General features: G+C 38.9%; 1 protein-coding gene across 1 annotated transcript in view; it reads right to left on the bottom strand.

The window, feature by feature from the left end:
* Positions 1 to 24,537, bottom strand: part of MCOLN2 (mucolipin TRP cation channel 2) — a 278,993-nt gene that overhangs the window by 64,143 nt on the left and 190,313 nt on the right. Inside the window, exons 10-12 of the mRNA XM_069232279.1 lie at positions 23,366 to 23,467; positions 7,366 to 7,488; positions 5,610 to 5,816 (exon numbers count right to left, since the gene is read on the bottom strand). Coding sequence (XP_069088380.1) covers positions 5,610 to 5,816; positions 7,366 to 7,488; positions 23,366 to 23,467 — 432 coding nt within the window. The remainder of the gene's footprint in view (positions 1 to 5,609; positions 5,817 to 7,365; positions 7,489 to 23,365; positions 23,468 to 24,537) is intronic.

The raw sequence follows: 24,537 nt of genomic DNA, 5'->3' as shown, positions 1-24,537 counted from the left end.
TCCCCATCAATATTCTTCAGGGCACAAACAATACAATAATAATGCTGTTTTACTTTCTGAACTTAAAGTGGTGCCACATACCCTGGTATCTCTCTCAAAAACCTTTTTCCACTTTTGTCATCTGATAGGTGGTACCCCTGGAGCTGACAAAAAATGGAGGATCAGTTAAGTTCTGCCTTGTACTATTATTCAAAACGTCTCAAAATGATCTAGAGTAGTATTTGTTATAAATCTAGAGGATAGCTCCAGCAGAGTACATTCAATGTGCCAGTCAATGTAAAACAAATTCAAACTACACTAAATACACTCACCAAGATCCTCCTCGTTAGACTTGACTGCCTTAGGGTGGTTATACCCTAACTTTCTGCCTGCTTCCGTTTTAGCTGCTTTTAGGCCTCTGCACGCTTTACCACTGCCAACCAGTGCTAAACTGCATATGCTCTCACCCTTAAACATGGTAACATTGGCTCATCCCCAATTGTCATATTTGATTTACTTTGAAGTCCCTAGTAAAGTACACTATATGTGCCCAGGGCCTGTACATTAAATGCCACTAGTGGGCCTGTAGCACTGATTGTGCCACCCACCTAAGAAGCCCCTTAACCATGTCTCAGGCCTGTCATTGCAAGACCTGTGTGTGCAGTTTCACTGCCACTTCGACTTGGCTTTTAAAGTACTTGCCAAGCCTTAAACACCCCCTTTTCTACAAATAAGTCACCCCTAAGGTAGGCTCCAGGTAACTCACAGGGCGGGGTGCTATGTAGGTGAAAGGCAGGACATGTACATATGTTTTATATGTCCTGGTAGTGAAAAACTCCTAAATACGTTCTCCACTACTGTGAGGCCTGCTCCTTTCATAGACTAGCATTAGGACTGCCCTCATATTTTTGAGTGGTAGATTCTGATATGAAAGGGGTAACCCGGTCATATTTAGTATGGCCAGAATGGTAATAGAAAATCCTGCTTATAGGTGAGGTTGGATTCCCCTCCCCCCCAGACTTCAAAGGCATTTTCAGGAATATAAACTGGGTCTCTGACCCCATCAACTCAGACACTTCTGGACCCGCACCTGAACTCTGTCAGAAGGCCTGCCTGGCAGGCCAAAGGACTCTCTGGGCTGCTTTGCTGAAAAGACTGCTGGCCTCTGACTGTGCTGGAAGGACCCTGCCTTCCCCCAAAGTGCTCTCCAAGCGCTTGGATTGACCCTGCATGAAGTCTCAGGGGCATCAAAGATTTTATCTACTAGCTTTTTGCTAGTACCCGACTCCAGCAACCCCGGAACGACTTCAGCAACACTGCAGCCTGCTTCTCAGCAAAATTACTATTTTGTCAAAACCGCCACCAGGGCATGCTTAATTCTCTGTATTACCATAATAATCATGCAACAGTCATCAATGAACAAACGGAAGTGTCACTACAGAAAAACAAAGCATTGCTTTTGGCAAACAAGATCTACATTTCAAGATGGCTTTAATTCTCATCCAAACGGTAAGAGCAGACCAAGTTGGAAGAAGACAGTCCAATCCTTTGTACTTTCATGGAGTGGCATACTGGTTTGATGCTACCCCTGGTCCCAAAAATGTGCCCTTCACAATTGGTATCATAAACATTAAAAAAAATAAAAAATAAAAAGACAGGGAGTGAGGCTGATTTGTGATGCATGGTGCTTTATTCTAGAATGCACAAGAGAGGGGGAAAATTTGTCACCTGAATGTTTTTTGTCACCATACCTATGTCATGTTCCTCTACACACTTCCAAACTTAAGTGGAAGAGTATGGCCATCTTTTAAAAGAAGCTTTTTGCCCATTTTGGAACCGGATAGAAAGCATGATACAACACTGTGGGAGTGTAAGTAAGTAGAAAATAGTTTTTTTCCATGACCTTACTCCATTGCTTGTGAGCTGCAAAGTGAGCACAGGGTCTGGTCCACAATAACTTTTCTTCAAAGTTAGCCACAAGGTTAACCCGACTGCACTCAGTCTGCTGAGAAAGGTCTTCAGATATATGACTCTCCAAGTGCATTGGAGAGTAATATACTTGTTTGCTTTGTACTTTTCCCGCACACAGTTGGTTTATAAGGAAAACTGCATGCCTAGTGCTAGAAGTCATTCTAATTCACCTTTTGATTTTGAATTGCCATTTTTTTCATACAAGTCCTATATTTGATTTTGTGTCATTCTTGTGTTATTCTAATCATCATTATTATTTATCATTTTCACTGGATTTGTATGGAAGTGTATTTACTTACTTTGACAATAAGTGGTGTGAAATTCCTATAGCCTGACTCCCGGGAAATGTCTGCGGTCAAGGTGAAGTTTTCAAGTTTTCAAGTTTATTTTGTCCTTGGGGAAAAGCAGGGTCAACCCCCTGCAGGCCAGTTTGCAGTACCACATCATGGATCACGGAAGGGCATCCTCTGCAGTTAAGGTAATCTTTGTGTCCATATATTAATGATTTTTGAACTTGTGTGTATGGTTCATTAATGCAAAGCCTTTATTATGAGGGTGAGCGCTCTAAGGAAATGTTGCAAGCTTGGAATGCACTGCTGACTATGGTTCCAGTATAAAAAATGTGTACATTGTGCAAAGATGTTTGCAAAGTCAAACAACATGAGTCATTGTATACTTCTTCCAGACTGCTCTCTGATTAGAAGCAAATAATTGCACAAGCTTGAACGCAAGCTTAAGGAGTCTTTGCTTTCAAATTAAATGGTCACAATGCAACTATGAAACAAATGTTTTGCTAAACTAATCTGAAAGTTTAGATACCATTTCTTTGAAGCATCATCTACTAGAATGTGTTGATGCATGCTAGCATTCCCAAAACAATATTCATATTGAAAAATCAGTACAGCCAGTTTCAACAAGATTATGGGAAACATGAAATTAAACAATCGATGGCAAAGCAAATATAGGTCTAACACTAGTGGTCAGGTTTTTGGTTTTGCGAATTCAGTCTTGTTTTGACATGGGGTTTTGTAGAACCTTATTGTTGTGTGAGCTACCAGGACCTTACCATTATAAGAAACACTGGAATAATAGCAATATTATTTTTTCTCAGAAAGCACATATTGGCACAGCAGTCTCTGGCACTGAACACAATACTTTGTGTGCAGATATGCTCCTTGTGAAAGAGCAGGATGCTGTCATTGAACCTTAATAGAGTCTATAGATAGAGAGAGAAAGACTTAATAAAAACAAAAGACCTTGGTTAACTCAAGACCTGATTAGGGGCCTATTCTTGAATAAAGCAACACATTTGAACCCATAATATATGCTGTGCATTAATACAGTTTTACAGCTTTCATGAATTCACAAACATTTACAGAAGTAGGTCAGGAAATCATACTCCTAGTAAATAAGTGGGAAACCCATTTTAGCACAAGAAAATATGTATTTGTACACTTGCTCATGCGAAAATCTGTTTAGCGTTTACACATTCACTTTTTCTCCAATCACTTTTTTCCTCAACCATGGAAGAAGTTATATTTCTGCCCTTGTCAGTAGAACATTTCCAGCCTCTCTCAGTATAGGAAAAGATTAGCGAAGAGCTGGTCACAACACCTAAAACATGCAAGTTAGTAGGTTTGCAGACCCCAGAGTGCATTCCAAACCTGGAACTATTGCTCAACGCAAACTCCAGTTCTAGTATGCAGATCTGTGGAAAGCTGGCCACATGTGGGACTTTCTAGAACTGAAACCCTCAGATTGTATGAGCCCTGGCATATTCAGAGAGGCTATTATCAGAGCTCTTATATATTAATGATATTGGTGCCATCATTTATCACTGCACCAAAGGGACAAGTGTAGTTTTTACAGGGCAAGTGGATTTATAAAGCAACCTGTCCCATGGACAAGTAGATATTTTATTAAATTCCACACCCCTGATAATATTTTTGTTTTGATATTACTGCACATATAACATATGTTTTTTTCGGTTGAAGACTTTGCAACTTATGACAATCTGCCAACAGCGAGACTGGAATTTGTGTAAACTCGCCACACATTACATCAAGACTGGCCTTTGTCCTCCACAGCTTAAGAATCCTGTTTTGTACTCCATGAAAAAAAAACAAAAGGTTGGGGAGTGAGGGGGCATTTTAATTCAAAAATATTGTTTATTTGATTGCCAAAATAACACATTCTATCCTAAATTGGTAGTATACTTAGGAAGAAGATAGATTATTTGTAAGTTCAAACGCCAGATGGTGAATTTGGGAAATATATTATCCATTGCACCAGTGTTGACTGTAGTCAGTATCAAAACCCTCCATTATACAGCTGCTTACCTTGTCAAAGGAGCTAAGAAATCTGAACTCATCACTCCCATTCTGAGCAACCTTTGCTGGCTACTCCGGGATGCACACTCCATTTTAAAATGGCAAAAATCATTGATAAAACCACCTAGCTTAGCTAAAACAACCTTCCCCTAATAGATTCCAGGGGAGATTCCAGAAGTAAATTTTCTTTCTCTTGGAAAATCTAAAAGTAAAAACGAATTAAAGGCAATGAACGATCTCTTGTGTTGCAAATTACCAAGTCTCCCGAACCAACTACAGCAGTGGGACTTAACCTGGGGACCATGGAACTCTGCTCAATTTTACACAATGGTTTAAAAAATGAAATAAGGTTAGTGGATTAGCAAAGTTTATCTACATAGAAAATAAACTGAAAAATTTAAAGTGTTCTGTAAATGTGAAGGAATTTTAAATTGGAGGCTAAAAATAAAGTTGTACCCTTAAGGTGACTAATGAAAAAAGCTAACAATTGGTGACCTCAATTAAAGCACAAGTATGCACAGATAAAGAGCATACATTAGGAGCAAGAAAGAAAAAGCATTGTGCTAGAGTCTATCATATCTCTGTCTTTTAAAAATAAATCACAATTTTGAAATGTTCCAAACTTCCAATTAAAATGTACAGTTTTGTAATATTTTGTCTGTATAGTAAATAAGTCAATTCATAATTTATTTGTTTTAATGTATACCTGTTTCCATAATTGTGCATTGTTTTAAGGTTCAAATCGTAAAAATTGCTTATTTGGGGTCCACGATGTGCAGTAGTCATTCATTGGTGGTCCCAGGGGTCCAGTAGTCATTCATTTTGGGGTCCCCAGCAGTCAAAGGTATAAGACCTGCTGAACTACAGGATGAACTTTGTCCAACAACAACATAATGTGCTTCAGGACATGTACTTAAATCCTAACATTTATTTTCCTCTCCTGTATTTCCCTCTTGCCTCCCTCAATATAGTACCTGTTCTATATGAAGATGTCCTCTGCTCTTCCAGGTATCTCGAGATATGCAAATCGTCAATGAAAATAAAAGTGATATGTGACCATATGTGAACTTCCATGAATTATTGTTAAGTGACTGAATCAACAATTTACAAAAAGTGTTCGTTAACCTGAGAATTTGTGAGTGTATGTGTGCCTGCTAACAAATGTGCACCTAAATAATTTAAGGGCAGACAATCGAGCCTAAATGGGATTCAACTTTAGCCCTTTCTAATCATCTCACTAAGAATAGTTAGCACTGCACAACACAGCCTAGATACTAAACAAAATGCAACTAATTGGAATAAAATCTCCCACAGAGGAGAGGAGCTTACCTTAATGGTTTCATAGGAATCCGTGATAAGTGCAATAAACAGACTGAGAATCATGTAGATAAACAGACTAATGAAAGAATACAAATATAATCGGCTGAAAAGCCAAACCAAGGTACTTTTTTGTTGAATTTGGGCAAACGTTGCAAACATGTCATCTCCATTAACCAAAGAAAACAAACATTCTGCTACAGTGTTCAGATCTTCAAACTAAAAGAAAAGGAACAAAATGTAGCATTAACAAAAACCGTATGATGAAAAGTTACGCACAAATCAATCATGTAAATCAGAGCTTAGATATGTGTAGGTGACTGAAGTTTATAGGGCTGGCACACGAGGCAAAGGAACATACGAAAACAGTGACAGAAAAGAGGGATAGAAAAAGAACCTTCAAGAGTGAGATAAGGAGACAGGAAGTGAGGGTGGTGAAAGAAAGACCTGAGTTTAAATCAAAATTACACAGCTTTAGTGCTTTGCAACCCCACCAGTGTTGCCGGCGGGCTCCTAAAAAACATTAGGCCCTGCACTTATTTTATTTATTTTTATTTATCTACCTTTTAAAATAAGCACTAGGGGAATTGTTTTGGTAGGAATGAACAATTCATGTTCTTTTGCCTGCATTTCATTGCAACAACTAGTGTGGCATTGTAAATCTCAATTACACTCAAGAGATGCATGAAAAACTGAAGTAATGTGAAAATGTTTCCAAAAAACTTGTTTGGTGGCTGTTAAGACAAACGTACTCTGCAGAGCTCTTCGAAAAGCACTGCTGCCCTGCCCTTGAAAGGTTTTTGATAGATAGGCATAGGTTTTCCCCTCTCTGAGCGCAACCTTGAAAAACTTGAACCTTGCCTTTCATATTCAATAACACTGGGCTATTTTAACTTATTTGGCCCCACATTCTTACATTCTGAGGGGCCTCACACCTCAAAGGTCAATTATTTTAATTTAATATTGCTGCTCTGCGTTTTTGCAATGTGTTAAGTTAATTCATTTGTGTGCCATTTATATTACTTATTCTCCCTTCAAGTATTTATTTCTACTCTCTGAGGAGCTACTATGACAGAAGAAAATCTCCACTCTGCTTATTTGTTTCTCCCGTTTCTACAATTTCTTTGGTGTCCATGTAGCTTTCTCCTCTGAACAGTCTGGTTCCATGATAAAGGTCTTGCCCACCTGCCAATACTGTGCATAGAGAGGTGGGGATTTAAACCTCTAATACCATGACCAAGACAGATTTGAGCTATGCCTTTCAGACAAACAGCATGCTCGGCTATCTTATGGTTTTTTGTCTCTAATTTTTCTTTCCTTGTATGTTGTAGTTTATGTTCATTTCATAGATTTTCTTTAATCCACTTTAAGTTTCTGAGTAGCTGCCACTGCAATGGAGGCCTCTTGGCTTAGTGCTTTGCTTAAAAATTAACATCCAATGAAAAATAGGTCCAGTATGAGAATGTTTTATGTTGAGGATTTAAAGCTTGTTTTTGTATTGTTAAGCATGTAGAACCAATACAAAAAAATTGGATGACAAACTCTAGACTGCATTTTGCTATTTAAAAGTACCCTACTTTGTGCCTAATGGAAAACATTAATTGCATCTTCATTTCAGGGAGAAAATACTGAAATTTCTTCAAATGTAAAATTAAAAAGCGGAAACTAACCGTTTACTGTAGTAATAAGTAAAGCAGCTGCTTACTATGCACTTAACAACATTCTCATTAGCATTTAAGATCTGGTTTGAAACCAAAAGCTGACATACTTTTTCATGATAAGGTCCCAGTACAATCCATCCACAGAATGTGTAACCAAGGTAAATCATCCCAGCACAGCAACAGAATCTTAAGACTTTGGGAAACGATGCCTGCATTGTTAAAATGAGTACCTGCAAAAGAAGAGTGACACTAAATATACTTCTTAAAAATCTGTTATCAAAATGTTTTTTTTTTAGTGTTATGTGCCTAGATGCATTTGAACGCTATTCATGGGCAGTGCTCCATAACTGATGCAGAAGTAAATACCTGATTTGTTCAATTGTGTAGAAAAAAACATTTTCTCTATGTATTCTTTCGATTTGACATCTAGCTTTTATGAAACTTTGCACAAACTATTCCATCTTTGTGCATATAGAAGATAACCAACCAGAAAGAAAAAAAACATTGTTTTATCTGGAGATACAAATATTAGAAACCATAGCAAAAAGGTGAGATTTATCTTACAAGAGAACATGGTTCTCTAAGTGTTTGCCAACATATTTATTGGTAAACAATTGCTTCATTTGGTTTACGGTTGAAGTATTTATGGCCAAATTTGGGTTTTGAAAATGACTTACAATAAACCTGCAAAGTCAGCCTAAACAATAATTATAGAGTATATTTTATATCTGTTAAATGTTTTCGTCTGCCTACTTATTCTAGGGCTTTATTAGCTAAGCTTCAGAGAAGTCCAACTTACTACTTCGGTTTATTAGAACCAGTACAATTCATAAGTAGATGTTACTAAACACAGTGACTTTCAAGAATTATAGGAAATGTTTAAGGCACTTCAAGTTGGCTGGAGTGTAACAAGCAAACACTTTCTATACACAAAAAAATTAAGTAATTCTCTATAGAAGCAGACCACCTTTTCTCAAATGTAGTGAAATGGAGCCTCAATGAGTCTTAGAACAGATTTTCACATGCCTTGTACATACTAACCATCATTAAGTTCAGCCGTATCAGTTGAACATTGAGACTGGATCTAAAATACTTACAAAAGTGTGTCATACGCAATAATGACATCTAAATATCAAATTTAAATTTTAGGTTTAAGTACACATTGGTTTAAGGAAGCATTCCACTAAGTATTTAACTATTTTCAGCCTTCAGTTCATGATGAAGTTCAACTCGCTGGGTTTAAGCTGTTAATGAACACTCACTTAAGGCAGTATTACACAAAATGTTTAGCATTCCAAAAGGCTAGTGTTTCCAGAATACTGTGCTATCGTATTGTCATGAGCAAAATAGCAAGGAACAAGATTTCAACAGGGTAAAAATTTATAGGTGAGTACAAGTCTGCGCTACTTACCTCCATATATGTACTGTGACAATGTGTACCTTCAAAGTATGTAGATGTGGAAGTAAGAATAAAATAAAAAAATCTATACTTCCCTATATGCACTTACTTTTTGATATTGTGGTCATCCACGTTTTTCCCCATTATACTATGGTAGCACTATATGCTGTAACAGATATTGTGACAGAACAACCAAACCTTTACTTCTCTTTATGGAGTGGGAATCCTCATCAAGAAAGCAAGTGAAAGACTTGACATAGCAGCCTTCATGTACCAAAACCATCCACTGTCATCCCACCTGCAAGCATCTCCTCTCCTATTGTTACAGTATTGTTTGCATCTCCAAATGCACACAACTTCTAATCCAAGCATCCTCACATTGCTGCGTTCTCGATACATCCTTACTCAACCCACAGCCTCACTATTCCAAAAATATCCACACCCTCTTCTCACTAAATGTCATTGGCTCAACCCTTCCACTTTTATTGTACAACATCCTATAAATGGCAACATCTATTCAACCTCTCACCACATGACTAAAACACACTGCTTACCCCTTTAGGAGGTTCATGCACCTACATATGGTAAGCTCTACTCTAAATATCCCCACAAGCAGATACCACCAGAATATTCTTCACAAAAATTCCACTGCCTAACAAAAACACTTCCGCAGTGGCACACCACATGCAGGTTATCAGTAGGTCTCCCACTCAGACACTCCCAAAAACCCAACATTGCACTGAGCACAAATGCTATCCCCAAACTCACTCCTGTGCTCGCTACACAAACATATCAGACTGCATCCCTTTCAGTATGCAGTAATATATTAAAATGTCCCACACCACAGTTGTCTCTCTCAAAAAACTCCTAATAGATTACACACCTATCCGCATTCTCACCCAGAAACATTTCTATCTTCTAAGCACATTAATTGATCCAAATAGACTATATTTTATTCAGCAGCACACTAAGTTGCAGCAAAGAGGGTACCACACTTGGTACACTCAAACACATCCAAATGTATGGTTCTCCACATTGAAAACTTAAAAACACTATCATAGAGCTTATCTCTTAACCCACATGTGCACTGTTAGAAATGGGGTCTTAGGTTGACAGTCAGGTTACCCCCTGTTCAAGCAAGGACCCTCACTCTAGTCAGGGGTAAAAGAGAATCACCCTCAGCTAACCCCTGCTTACCCCCTTGGTAGCTTGGCAGAGCAGTAGGCTTAACTTCAGAGTACTAGGTGTAAAGTATTTGTACCAAAACACACACAGTAACAATGAAAACACTACAAAATGACAACGCAGGTTTAGAGAAATAGGAAGTATTTATCTAAATAAAACCAGACCAAAACGACAAAAATCCACAATCCACAAGTCAAGCTATCAATTAAAGATCAAAAAGAGTCTTTAAGTAGTTTTAAACACACACTAGTGTTGCTAGTGTGAAAATGTACCTGGTGCGCGTCAAAAATAACCCCCACAGGTGATGTGCGTCAAAAAGGGTTTGCGAGGCATTGATTTCACTCACGAGCGGGACCGTGCGTCGTTTCTCCTTTCGGCGGGTCAGGGCGCGTCGTTTCTTCTCTCCGCAGGAGAGCGATGTGTTGATCTGATCAGCACTCTCAGGTCCGTGCAGGCCTTGCGTTGTTTTTCCACGCACAGCGGTACTTGAGTCGGAAATCCAGCCGCACGATGATCCGAAAATCCCGCAGCATGGGTTGTGATCTCCCAACCTCCGTCAACGATGCTGAGCGTCGTTTCTCCTGCTCCGTGCGTCGATTCTTTGGTTGCGTTTCTTGCAAGCGTCATTTCTCAGCTGCGGAGCCGGCGGCGCATCGTTTCTTCAGCCGCAGATCAGAGTTGCGTCAATCTTTTCTCCGCACAGCGCTCTGTGCATGGATTTCCTTGTCTTTATGCTGCCAGCTTCTCCATTCAGGGTCCCAGGAACTGGATGGGCACCACAGGGCATAGTAGGAGTCTCTCCAGAGACGCCAGGTGCTGGCAGAGAGAAGTCTTTGCTGTCCCTGAGATTTCAAACAACAGGAGGCAAGCTCTAAATCAAGCCCTTAAAGAGATTTCTTCAAAAGATGGAAGGCACACAAAGTCCAGTCTTTGCCGTCTTACTCTGGCAGAAGCAGCAACTGCAGGATAGCTCCACAAAGCACAGTCACAGGCAGGGCAGCACTTCTCCTCAGCTTTTCAGCTCTTCTCAAGGCAGAGGTTCCTCTTGATGTCCAGAAGTGATCTAAAGTCTGTGGTTTTGGGTGCCCTTCTTATACCCAATTTCTCCTTTAAAGTAGGCCTACTTCAAAGTAAAGTCTCTTTTGAATGTGAAATCCTGCCTTTCCCAGGCCAGGCCCCAGACACTCACCAGGGGGTCGGAGACGGCATTGTGTGAGGACCGGCACAGGCCTTTCAGGTGTAAGTGACCACTCCTCTCCTCCCCTCCCCTCCCTCCTAGCACAGATGGCTCATCAGGAAATGCAGACTACACCCCAGCTCCTTTTGTGTCACTGTCTAGTGTGAGGTGCAACCAGCCCAACTGTCAAACTGACACAGACAGGGAATCCACAAACAGTCACAGAAATGGTATAAGCAAGAAAATGCTCACTTTCTAAAAGGGACATTTTCAAACGCACAATCTTAAAATCAACTTTACTAAAAGATGTATTTTTAAATTGTAAGCTCAGAGACCCAAACTCCACATGTCCATCCGCTCCCAAAGGGAATCTACACTTTAATCAGATTTAAAGGTAGCCCCCATGTTAACCTATGAGAGGGACAGGCCTTGCAACAGTGAAAAACGAATTTAGCAATATTTCACTGTCAGGACATATAAACCACATTATTATATGTCCTACCTTAACCATACACTGCACCCTGCCTTTGGGGCTACCTAGGGCCTACCTTAGGGGTGTCTGACATGTAAGAAAAGGGAAAGTTTAGGCCTGGAAAGTGGGTACACTTGCCAAGTCGAATTTACAGTTAAAACTGCACACACAGACACTGCAATGGCAGGTCTGAGACATGATTACAGAGCTACTTATGTGGGTGGCACAACCAGTGCTGCAGGCCTACTAGCAGCATTTGATTTACAGGCCCTGGCACCTCTAGTGCACTTTACTAGGGACTTATTAGTAAATCAAATATGCCAATCATGGATAAACCAATCAACAATACAATTTACACAGAGAGCATATGCACTTTAGCACTGCCCAGAGTTCAAAAACCAACAGCAACAGGTCAGAAAAAATAGGAGGCAGGAGGCAAAAAGATTGGGGATGACCCTGCATAAACTAAAAAGTCCAACATGCACACATCCCAAACTACCTCACCAGAGCACTCACACAATCTAATGCAACACATCCTACTCATTCCACAAAGGTATACCAAAACATGACTTTGTGGGCATGTCCAGCCTTGTATTTCTCTGGCTAATTTATTTATAAGGTGACACATATAGGGTAACCATCAATTACCATTAGAGGTTGATACGAATCTTGAACCATCCTAACAGTCAACATCAATAAGATCAAATCAATACCATCACTTTCGATATTGGAGTCAGTAATGTATACGCACCATAACCTATGTGGCCATGAATCACCACACCAGTTAAATACATATTTCATTTAAGATCAACAATGCTAAGATCACGTAAATCAAACGCAAGACACAAATGATAAACATACAGGAATAACAAAGGCTGAACAAGTATGCTAAAGGATATTAACGTAGATAGAATATTTATCATTAAACATTCATGAAACACCATGCAGAAAAACAACAGTAACAGATGAATGATAGAAACTGAATACATTTAGTTATCACAGATGAATTGTTTACAATCAATAATGTGAAACAGTTGAATTTAGAATTTGGCATCCTTCACTATTACTCTAATTCGATAATCATTATGGGGCTTCCTGCAAAAAAAAAGAAGACAAAAATGAATTTGGAAAACATCTTACTATGGTGCTAACCAAAAATAGTGGTAAAATAAAAAAAAAAAGAGAACATAAAAATCGGCAAGAAAGACAAGTGCACTTTTGGTTATCCCTCTCCTAAGTGGATCGGCAAGCAGTGATGTCTTCATCAGTGGAGCATCTTCTAGTCTTCTTCATATGGGAAATGATATAATAGGGAACAGTTCAGTAATGTTTGGCCTTATTGCATCTGAACTGACAGAATCATAGGCAATGAACTAAGACATCTAAACAGTACTGAAGTTGAAACGGAATCTCCCCACTATTACCTAAAACTTTGCTATACTAAAGTCCTAGAAAGCAACTAACTAAGCTTCTATTGGCCGGTCTATGGGGTGGTTTATGTCAGAGCCAATTAGCTTCTCTCCACGTTTCAGAAGCATCTATCTTCATTTTCTGCATCCACGATTGGCTCATCTTCTCTTACTGCAGTCACCAGTTTCCGCAGCAGAATACAATTGTGGGAGATTATACATGAGCACTGAAGACTGTTTTTTCTGGATACACATTATCTCATCCCAGGAAGACAGACTAAGGTTACAACATAAGAACATAACATTCATACAGTAAGCAAGCCACACAGGATGCTTAGAGAAACATCTTTTTGCAGAGTTAACACTTAAAACATTGCCTCTGGAAAGATACTATACTGTGAGGACTTTTTAAAATCAATGCTAAAACATGAAGAATAAAGCATTTCATAACATGTAAACTATTAATCCTTTTAGTACATATTAATATTCATTTTTCAGAACATTTAACTATGAATAAACAAATACATTTTATTAGCCATTTTTCATAACTGTGCTCATTGTTTATGGTGTCCACCATATCAGCTACACATTTGTATATATTAATACATTATTTTCAAACAACCATTTATTATATGTTATTTCACACTATAATTTTAATGTCACAATTTGTATTAATAATGTTTGCACTCCAACACCTTCAATGGACACCTCCAACATCTCACTCTCTGGCTCTTAGTGCAGGCCAGAGAATCCCAAGAAAGTTTTTTTTTTTTTTTTTTTTTTTTTTAACAACGTACCCTTTTTGTAAACAGACAATTATCCCAACTTCATTGCTGGCAAATAAATGGTGCAGAAATTAGAGACCGTGGGACCAGTAATTTCAGGGTAGCTAAACATCATTAAGTCAAAGCTCTTTTTTTCATTCCCAGAAAACGTTGTGATCATTGAGTTACTTTCCCATTGAATTACACAATCAGGACTTTCCAAAATCTCACTCAAACCTAAACAGAAACACTGCAGGGGCAAGCACAATCCTGGAACAAGCCTCAGTTCAGAAGTGCCATCCACAATGCACAATTCACCTATGTATCTATGACAAACACATGTACCTTTCAATATATCTATGGGTGGGTGAAAGACTCTACCAGAAACCCTACAGAGAGGGCCAAAATCATAACTAACAACTTAAAGATAGAAGACAGAAAGTACTAGAAGTCAAGAACGAGAATAAATGTGGCCTTAAATAAAACCCATACAATGTGATCCAAAAAACTCTTACAAGAGAGAAACACTCTCCGTGAGTTGTTGTGGAATGCCACAGGATCAGAAACTGCTAAGAGGCATCTTTCACTAGAATAAGGTAGAGTTATACACTCAAATGGAAAGAACTTAATGGAGACCCAACAGTAACATTCCTCATAAGACAGTTTGGGAGTAGTGTAAGGTTTAGTTTTTTTTTTTTAATTAATGGTCTGTAATCTCTTTTCTAATTGGATTGGAATGAGTACTGCCCTGCTTGTTCAGTTGGGAAAGGACTATATTATTTATCATGAAACGTCAGCTAGGGAGACAGGTGGCCTCATAGAAATATAAAACATCCACAGGCCAAAATATATGCTTCCCAAAAAGGCTGTGTTGAGTATTTTGTCACACAGGGATTAAAAAATAATCAGTATTGGCACAGGAAATCGGCCTCGCTTGCCAATGTTTAGCAAATGACGCAATGGGCCTGAGCAATACCTGAGAGGCTATGGTAAAAGCATATAAAGCAATGGAAGCATTGTTTTGTATCTTTTTAAAATAGTTGCTACATTGGGTGATGCAACATGGTGGCGATCTTGAAACTAGAGCATGCACCTCTACATTACTTTTTGTGCATTTAACAGTCTCCTGTGGAGCACTGGGAGGGTGTGAGTGCTTTAGGGAGGTATGAGAGAATCTGAGATTAGTGCACTCCTATGAATAAGCACTCCTATAAATATTAGTGGGCTTTCATATTTTACTTTTAGGTCAACACTGGAATTAAAAGGTCAGACAGACTAGCGAAACAAACAATTTAACCTGCTCATTCTCACAACTATACGAGCTGCTGAAAATAACCAAGGAATAAAGCAGATTTTGTTTTTCTCCTATTTGTCTTCCCACCGGCTAATTTCTTTCTTTCAAGGCCAGGTGATGCTTGGATTCGCAGTCTGCAATTCTGTATCGGGAGGAAACAGTAAGGCATCTTTCTAATCAAAATAAGCTTATCCATCAATGATAAAAATTACATGATAGAAAATCTATAAAATAGTGTCATTAGAATGTTTATTGTGGAAAGGTAACTTGGTGTCAACAGGAATCGGGTGACCAGATTGATTCATGTCACCTGGACACTGTAGTGTCTACCATAGTCTGGTATCCGCTAGATAACTAGGCCACACGGAGTCGCAAATCACATCTTTATCCCTCTGCATGTACCTATGGGCTCTATCTTTCTAAACCAAATGCTCAAATATTCTGTTCTAATTATAACGTCACACAGTGATACAGAGTCCTTCGCGTGTCAGAAAGGTTCCGTTCTAAATCAAGCAAGACACTACAGACACCTTTTTTTTCCATTCCTGGATTTTGCTTTTAAATATAATTGCTGTTAGATGTGCTAGTCCAATCAGCTCAATTAAAATAAAATAAGACTACACCTCCCAGAATGCATTGATATGTAAAAGAAAAGTCTAGGAATGGAACCGTGGTGCCAGGAACACATCTGGTCACCATAGACAGGAATATAACTGGGTAGTATTGTAAAAAATGTACCTTGTCATTTGTTCAGGATTGTAAGAGCATTTTCTCCTGAATGTACTTTGTGAGTCCTGATGCTTGAAGAGGGGCCTACAGGGTGGAGCCACAGATTGTCACAGAAATAAGGCTGTGACATGGGCACAGCAGAAAAGCCCCTGAACTCTGGTGACCAACAGACGCCCTTCAGCTGGAAGATCTATGGAACCAGGCAGCTAGTGAGGATGTGTGTCCTATAAAAGCGGTCAGTTTAATAATGAATCATAGATAAAAAATAACTTTCTTCTCCTAGTGGGGAAAAGTTAAGCAAAAAACAGAAATAAACACATAAAATGAACAGGGCGGGCATTCAGCGGCCCAGCTCTGTACGCAGCTGTTGACCTAAACTACTCTTAACATTAAGGTCAATAGCTGTCCCCCAATTAATGCCTGCTTTTCATACTACACCACAACTAATGTGGTAGTGTGTCAGGGCTGCTTGTAATTAGCACACAACACAGCCTCCCCTTTTCTCTAAGGATGCTAGTAAGCCAAAGCAGCTTACACTACCCACAAGCTGGTGTCATCTAAATCATGAAAGAATAGGTTCACTGGAGGGAAAAATTGAATCCAATGTAATTGTGCCTACAATAATGAAAATAACATTACTGGAAATGCAATTAAAATTGCACACCACATTTAATCACAATCATTTATAAATGTATTGCTCACAATGCCTTTTAGCTGGAGTATAGCCAGAAAAAACGTATGCCCTATAACTGCAATCATCAAACATTATGCTTATATAGGTATTAGAAATATATAGATTCTTCTGCTTATGTGCATTCAAGAATATTTTAAAAATGTATTTATATTTAATTAAGAATTTCTAATATTTGACAAAAATGGCACAGATGAAAATCCATACATAACTGCATGTTTTTTTTATTTTTATTTAAAGGTTTAATAACACAGCCAGTAAGCATCACTTTATCACTGTACTATAGAAGGACAGAGGGACACGCCACATTTTCTAAACCATGAATTTCACTTGTAGTCTTGCACTGGTGGTGCAAACAATGTTTTAATTAGTATGAAAAACAGAATACAAATGCAGGTTTGACTATTTTCCCAAAACACGTGAGAGTCTGCCTAAAGACAGTGTAAGATCCAGAAACGATGGCAAAAACTTGGGAATATCAATAAAAAAAAATTGGGATCAGCAAAGAGCACCGGGATTTCCTATTCAGACATTGAAAATTGACTAACTTTATTTCCTTGTTAATATTTTTACAAGTGCAATTTCATATCAAAGGACACAATGCAGGCAAACTTAAAAGAGCTGTAGAATCTAATACAGGAACAGTTACACCCACAGATGGAACTGAGAAACATGGAAAATCCACCAGTAAGGAAGACTTTGCACTGCACTATGACCTGCTGCCAGGGTAGCAGGTACAGGAATAACTCCCTTGAGAAAGGAGGCATTTATTATCAGGTTCACTTTCAGTTTGCATCATCCATGCAGTTGTGCAGTGCCTTGCACATAGATTAGAAGCTGCTCTTCTGAACCAAACCCAACATTTTGTCACTGAGTGCAATGAAGTGAAACTGGATTCGAACTCAGGTGGTGTACCATTTTGACTAAAAGCAATAAGAGGTTTATGCAGAGAGGGTGAGATGGACATATGATATCTTTCATTTAACACAGATCACCATCTCCTGGTTTTTCTGGTTTGCTAAAAGCATTGATGAGGCCACAAACCAAAGTACATCTTTTTGGTTCTTATCAGCTTTCTGGTATCTCATCCTATGTATTCTGCATCAGGAATTGTCCTCTTAATTTACACCATTCTTGTTACAGGATGTGGCTAATCTGCTTGAGCTAAGTCAGTTCCCCATTGTACCACTCATTTGTGGATCTGCTGCCCATCTTTAATTTTCACAATGTGAGTGGAATGAACTTGTCTATTGTGATTGAAATATTACAAGATTGTTTCCAAGAAGGTTTCAGAGGTTAGGTGTATTCAGGGATACTGTCCGGCTCCTAACTGCTCAGTGGTCAAGCTTTGCCAGCACAGGACATAAATGGCCTCTGATGCCCAGCAGCTTGGCAGGATTGGATAGTGCAACATGACAGAGGTGGGAGTAAATAAGACAGTGGTCTGACCAAGACTGCTATTACACTGATGTGTGGAAGTTTTCTATGGTATGGGTGCTCACCATTACCATCTATGTGAGCTGAGTCAGCTGTTAACTGGTTCAAAATAAGAGCCTGCATATGTTTCAGGAGATCTAATACTACAGTAACCCCTTCGTTAAGACTCTTTTGCAAGGGATGGTTTTGAATCCTGCAGGAAGGCAGTCACTTAAGATGGTAAATGTATAATTTACTTAATACATTTATGTTAGTTCTACAACATAAGAAATGATTTAATCTAGTAACTTGTGAATGTCGAGAAAAACATGCTTGTGTGACAAGTAGGCATTGATGGAAGCTAATTTCTATTAGAGGTTTCAAACTGAGCAGAGCATCAGCACTTAGCACTACTGTTACTGATTTTGATCATTAAGGTAACAGCACATAAATAAAGATTGGCCTGGGTGGACAGTGTGTAAAAAAAGATTGTGATATGCTGGATGGAGACTCACATGGGAAAATGAAAATCCATATATTTATAATGCATGCATACTTATAGTGGCAGATATTGTGGCAAGATGAACAAATGTAATCTGATTAAATATAATTGGTTTCTATAGGAGGAGGTGAGTTTTTAACTCCTTAACTGTTGGGCCTTCATTTTTTTTAACCACAGTTTTGGCACTTTTCAAAGAGATAGCTCATTGTTCCTATTTTATGCGCTCTCAACCTAGTTCCAGTTTGTGGTGAGAACCAGTGAGAAGCTCATGGGTGATCCAGGGTGAACAACTGCATAAAGAAACAATGAAGAGGAGGAGGAAAAATAGTAATATGTGACTGTTTTCATCTATCTTTTTGCAATGATGGTCAGTTTACAAAAGCAATACAGCCTTATAGCCCGTTGTAGCAGAATGTACAAGCCATTAAAGGTCTGCTCCAGCGTTAAAGGCCTGAGTCGAAGGTGAGGGCCAGTATAGTACAGCAACAGTGGGGCTCTAAGGCTATTAGGACATTCCACCATTAGAGGGTAGAATGTCTAACAAATAAAACAAAGGCCTCAGGGAGCCCAAGGGGATTGAGATCCCCTCGGGCTCCTTGAGGCCTTTGTTAACAACTGTTGCTGTGAGACAAACATTGGAATGTTGGTGCTCCAGGCTTTAAGCCCAGACCACTCCATTGTTTTCAATAGAGCTCCCAACATTCCGATGTTCCAATATAGCCTTATAGAATGCTGCCCACCTATAACAAGGGAGAGGTCCTTTTACAACTATTATAGCCCAAGGCAGAAGGGCTATAGGGCTATTAGAGCACCCATGATAGAATGTTCTAAATGAAAAAGGGAGAAACATGAAGCCAAGCATTGGAATGTTGGAGCTCCTGGCACATACCGGCCATTATAAGTCCAAATCTACTTTGTTGTCTTCAATGGAGCTCTCAGCATTCCAATGTTCTAATATACCATTATGCCCGCTAGAGCATTCTGGTTGCAGGGATATATACAGTTTGTAGTTTCTTTAAGAATCCAAGGTACCCACAGCCAAGTGAGCTGCACCGTACAATGGTTTTTCATTGTGTACAGAGTATATATGTAAAGTGAAAAATGGATCTCAAGAAAACCTATGTACATCTGGAATGTGCACAAGATATGTAGTTTCGTAGTAGTTATTTCTATATATCTGAATTTGTGGGTACCCATAACATATGATTTAGAGGGTTTTGTTCAAAATGTCTTCTTTCCTACACACCGGCTTAAGTTTGGAAGGCACAAATGCAGCCAAATACAAATCGGTAATAACAAGTATTCTACTATTCTAAGCTCCCACATGTCTTCTGATAAAAATGGTGTCTCACTTGTGTGGGTAGCCCTCTTGTCCATGACAGGAAACAGGCCAAAACACAACATTGCTGCATCACATTTTTCCACTGAATACTGACCCTTTTATCCCAATGTGGATAACAGTAAGGACACCTAGCAAACCTGCACTTTTTTTTAAAACTAGGCAGCTAGGACATTCCAGGGGTGAATTACTTATGTGCCTCTTTCTAGGAAATTTTACCTAGAAGCCCATGCAAACGTCAAACTTTGGTAAAAAAAAAAAAACAATCTGTGACAGAAATTTCTGCAATCTGTGGGAAGCCAAAGATTTCCTACCACCCTCACTTCCCACATGTTCCTGATAAGAACGGTATTCCACTTGTTTGGGTGGGCCAAAAGACCACAACACAAAAGTGCTTCTCCCCTTTCAAACTATACCTTTCCCATGAGAGGCGGTGCTTCAGGGTTGAGATATGCCCCTGAGCACTGATTCAGTGAAAGTAAAATTAGCCCATCGGCTCATTTTACTCTCACTTTAATGTAACGCCCTGAAAGATGATTGCCCTTAAATTAAAGGCCAAAAAAAGCCTTCGGCTGCTTGGAATGCTCTTCCCGAGCAGCCCAAGCTAAAAATAAAATAGGTCATCAAATGTAGAGTCTTAACCAATGAGGATGAACTAAATAGGAGAAAACCCAATAGCCTTTTGGTACGGTCTAGTATGCGAAGGACTAGTGGAGAACAGTGTTATGACTGTGTTAAATTCCTGATTCCAGTCAACTGAGACAATGTCACTACAGAGATATTTCACACGAATGATGGGAGTAAAGGTGTCTGGCTGCTGGGGCCAGAATGGAAGAGAGAAAGATGTAATATTTAGGAAGGGATGCAGATGCCTGGGTGGCAAGGAACTAAACTATTCCCAAGGTAAATCCAGTATTAATGGCAGATGTATGCAAGATGCATGTAGGCAGTCAAAGCTCTATGGGTGAAGATGGGGGCGCTCTGATGGACAAGGAGAAGCAGATTTTGGTATTGGTCACATTAATATGAGAGAAGCTAAAAGAGGAGGAGATACCACCGAGGGGTGTGGTGTAGTAGAAAAGACAATGAGTTAGTATTACAGAGCCTTGAGGAATATTAACAACTAAGGATGCCGATGTGAAGAGAAATGACAGTTGACAGTCTGAAAAAGAGTAATCACACAGAAAGTAGGAAAAAGAGTGACTTACTTTGTCAGGAATTCTTAGGATGATTAAGGTGAATAGCAAAGTGGATTGGTCTACAGTTGCAAGCAGTACATAATGATCAGTGAGTATGGAGATACGTGAGCTGCTGGTGGCAAGCAGGGGTAATTAAGTTAACCACATTAAGAGAGAGTTTCTGTAGAGTGAAAAGCTTGGAAGCCCGACTGGAGCAGACTGATCATGTTGCAGGTGGTAAGGAGGAGTATGAGGCAGTTGATTACCTAGTGTTAAATAAACTTGTTGAATAAAGGTTGGGAGAAAGGAGGCCAGCTGAAGGAAGAGGAATTATCAGAATTATTTTGTTTTAGCAGATGTTAGACCACTGCAGATTCAAAGCAAGGTGGGTAGGAGCCTGAAATGTGAGAGTAATTAAAAAGTGAAGTTAGGCTAGATGATTCAAGTAGGTTATCAGTTAAGTAGGAATGTAGGAGATGAGATAGATGAGACTGAAAAGGGTTTTGCAAAGAGGATGTGAAACTGTAAAAAGTGTATCAAGGACATTTTATTGCCAGATATATTTGTTGAGATGTTTGATGCAGCTGACAGGGAAGAATAGATACGGAGTAGTTTGGGAAGATAGAGTAGGGTGTTGATCATGTGAGCAAGTAATTGCAGAAGCGAAGGTAGCGAAGGTAACGAAGAGCTTAGGTAATGAAATCAAGACCATTTTACAATCTTGAGGACTGATGTTTAGACTTTCCAAGCTTGTCTGTCTCTGTGCCTTAAGACTGGCAACATTTTGAAGGAGCGTGTGCATTTTTAATGAGTGGATAGGGGCATGATCCAGGGATTTAAGCATTGTATGACATGTTAAAAGGTGTGTTGAAAGGCAGTGCAAGCCACACACTTAGTGTAATGAACAGGTTATATTAAACACTGTTTAGCATTAAAGCGTAGACACTGTATTTGATTTAGGAAACGTTAGCAATGATGTGAGGGGGTGATTCCATTAGGTAATTGTGATTTTGATTGTAGAATCTGGAGAAGGAAGCAAATGTGTAAGTTGATACAATAAGAGGGGTTGGGCAATAGCGGGTAGAGGTATTCTTTTTAAAAGTCAATACTCAAGTCCATTGCTTTGCTTCATGAGTGTGTAGGTCGAATTGGTGGTGGAGTGAGTGTTTTGCATAAAGTGATCAAATGCACATTGAGAAACCACGATCATCAGTCAGTGAAAGTTTCGATCAAAGTTTCTGATTTTAGGGATATTAGGATGACATGAAGGTCTGCAAAGATGATTTGATGGTCGCTGGTGGACTGTAAAGGGCATTATATCGGACTGCGAGGGGTGATGAAATAGCACTTAAAATATGAAAGAAGAGAATCCATTATATGAAAACAAGGGACTCTCTTACCTCATATTTGGAGTACTATTTCATCACCCCTCTCAATTCACATGTGGTCATCACTTTCTTGATGTGGCAGAGGCCCACTTTACCTGTGTAACTGATGCACAAGTAAGGGAATGTGGATTATTTAGGATCAATCCAGGTATCAGTGAAATCTGAAGGGTAGTGCATGGAAGTTACAGTCAAAGCGGTTAGTCATATTAGTTGCCTTGTTGTAGACATACTGAACATTCCACAGATGTAAAGAAACTGGGAAAATGAATGAGCCGTAATCCTTAATAGCAAGCTTTGAATTAATGTGTAAAAGCAATATATGAGATAAGTGGTGAACAATTTACTAGGCAACAGCAAGGTGGACAGTTGAGGGATAGAACAGACAGTGATAAGGGCATTATAAGAAAGGGTGGTGGTATTGCATGTGTCCATGAAGGTCTGTAGGAGTAGAAAACCGAGTGGAACAAAATGCAATGCAGCACAATACTTTAGTGATGGGGCACCAAGGTTGGATGTGTTGTACAAAGCTTGCTAGCAGAACAGCAATAAGGGAGAAGTGGTACAATTAGGATTTTAAAAAAAGGAGTTAAGGGTCACCAGTAACTCAAAGTTAGGGGGTGTAAAACAATCACAGCATAATAGCATCTGAATGTATTAGTACTCTAAAGTGATTTTGGACAGATTTTTTAATTTTTTAAAAATGTTGCTCTTACAATGTAAAACCTTTTCTAGTGGCGAGTTCTTGTTTCATTCAATCATATTTTACATATTTTTAATAATACAAGCTCTTACAGTCCCGATACACGGGCATCCCTTTCTTATATTGTGTATTTAAGGTACTTCTAAATCAAAACCTAACCCTGTATGTTTCCTTGATCACTCAGTCTGCTGTAGTAAATGCTGACAATATACTTTTCACAAATGTATCCTGTGTCCTTTCAGATGCGATAGTGGTTAGAACACTACAGACAGAAACGAAGGTAAATAATTAGCATATTATCAACAAATATACATTAGTGAAATAACGTGGATACCGACAGCTTTACAGCACACACAACTCCATTTTGACAGCCTGCTACAACCAATCCCTCTCACCACTACACCCGATGCTACAAGCTAGTTTTGATTTCTATACTATTCATGTCACAGAAATACAGTGCTTACATTATATTTCTGGAAGTATCCCAAATATCGGATGACTCCTACCCAAACGAGCAATGTGGATGTTCCAAGGAGAAGACTGCAAACATCATAACTTGATAGGTTCTGCAAGAAGAAAACATAACAGCTGATTTAAGTACATTTACTTTGTATTCAAAATATGTATTAAATATATTTAAATATGGTCTATTCAGAAAGATACATTAATAAAATACATACATATTCAACAGAGATCATTATCATCGTCAAGGATGAAATCATACGTCGGAAAGCATGCCATTATACTGTATTGAAACTCTCACTACAGAGAGATGTCTCAGGAGATGGGACAAGTATGTAAGGAGGGTTTGGTAGCTGTCTCAGTGAAATGACTAGCAATAAATCAAAACGTAAACATCGTACCATAAATTAGATCAAAACACTAAACAAAGAAGTGCCATTTCAATGTTTTAGAAGTACCTTTTTATCAATAACTTATGTATAACACACACAAGCATACCATATTTGTAACTGCATTTCGGTGCATTGTTTCAATGAACCAGAATAATTTAAATGCCTATTATGAAAAATACAAAATAAGATAATTATTGTCACGGTTCAGGGTGTTACACATCCACGGAGGTGACACTCTGCAGGCTTAAGCATATCAATGCATTGACAGAGTTAAATCAATATCTAGGATCCTTTTAACAGAGGATACAGTATCATTCCACATAGGTCTTGTGTGTTTACAGTCATCAAGTAAGTGAGACAAGCCACTCAATGTAGCATAATGCTCCAAACGTTATCATGAGCCATCAAACCCAATTTAGATCTTTTCGATGTGATCCACTGAGATTTATGTAGTCCAAATACACACCTTTGCCAATCGAGGTGAGATTTTGATACTAAAGAGCACAGCCCCTATATTACACCCCGACATTAGTGGGTCTCACTCTCCTTTTCCAATTAACAAATGTATCTCTTCAGTGTCTTCCCATTGAGTCCAGAGAGGAAACATTCCGTCAATTTGGCCCGACTCTTTTGTCCTGGGCAGGTGATGCAAAATGCATGGATCTAGGGATGTTATTAGAGGGCTTCAATAACATCCAGGCTATATATGGCACAAAACTGCCTCCAATTACAAATAACCACCTTTCACTGGGAAAAGAAAGTTTTAGTAATTAGGAAAAATG

The sequence above is a fragment of the Pleurodeles waltl genome, chromosome 4_2 (assembly GCF_031143425.1).
Source record: "Pleurodeles waltl isolate 20211129_DDA chromosome 4_2, aPleWal1.hap1.20221129, whole genome shotgun sequence".
Lineage (NCBI taxonomy): Eukaryota > Metazoa > Chordata > Amphibia > Caudata > Salamandridae > Pleurodeles > Pleurodeles waltl.
The sequence above is the reverse complement of the archived record's forward strand: the minus strand, read 5'-3'. Positions and strand labels throughout refer to the sequence as shown.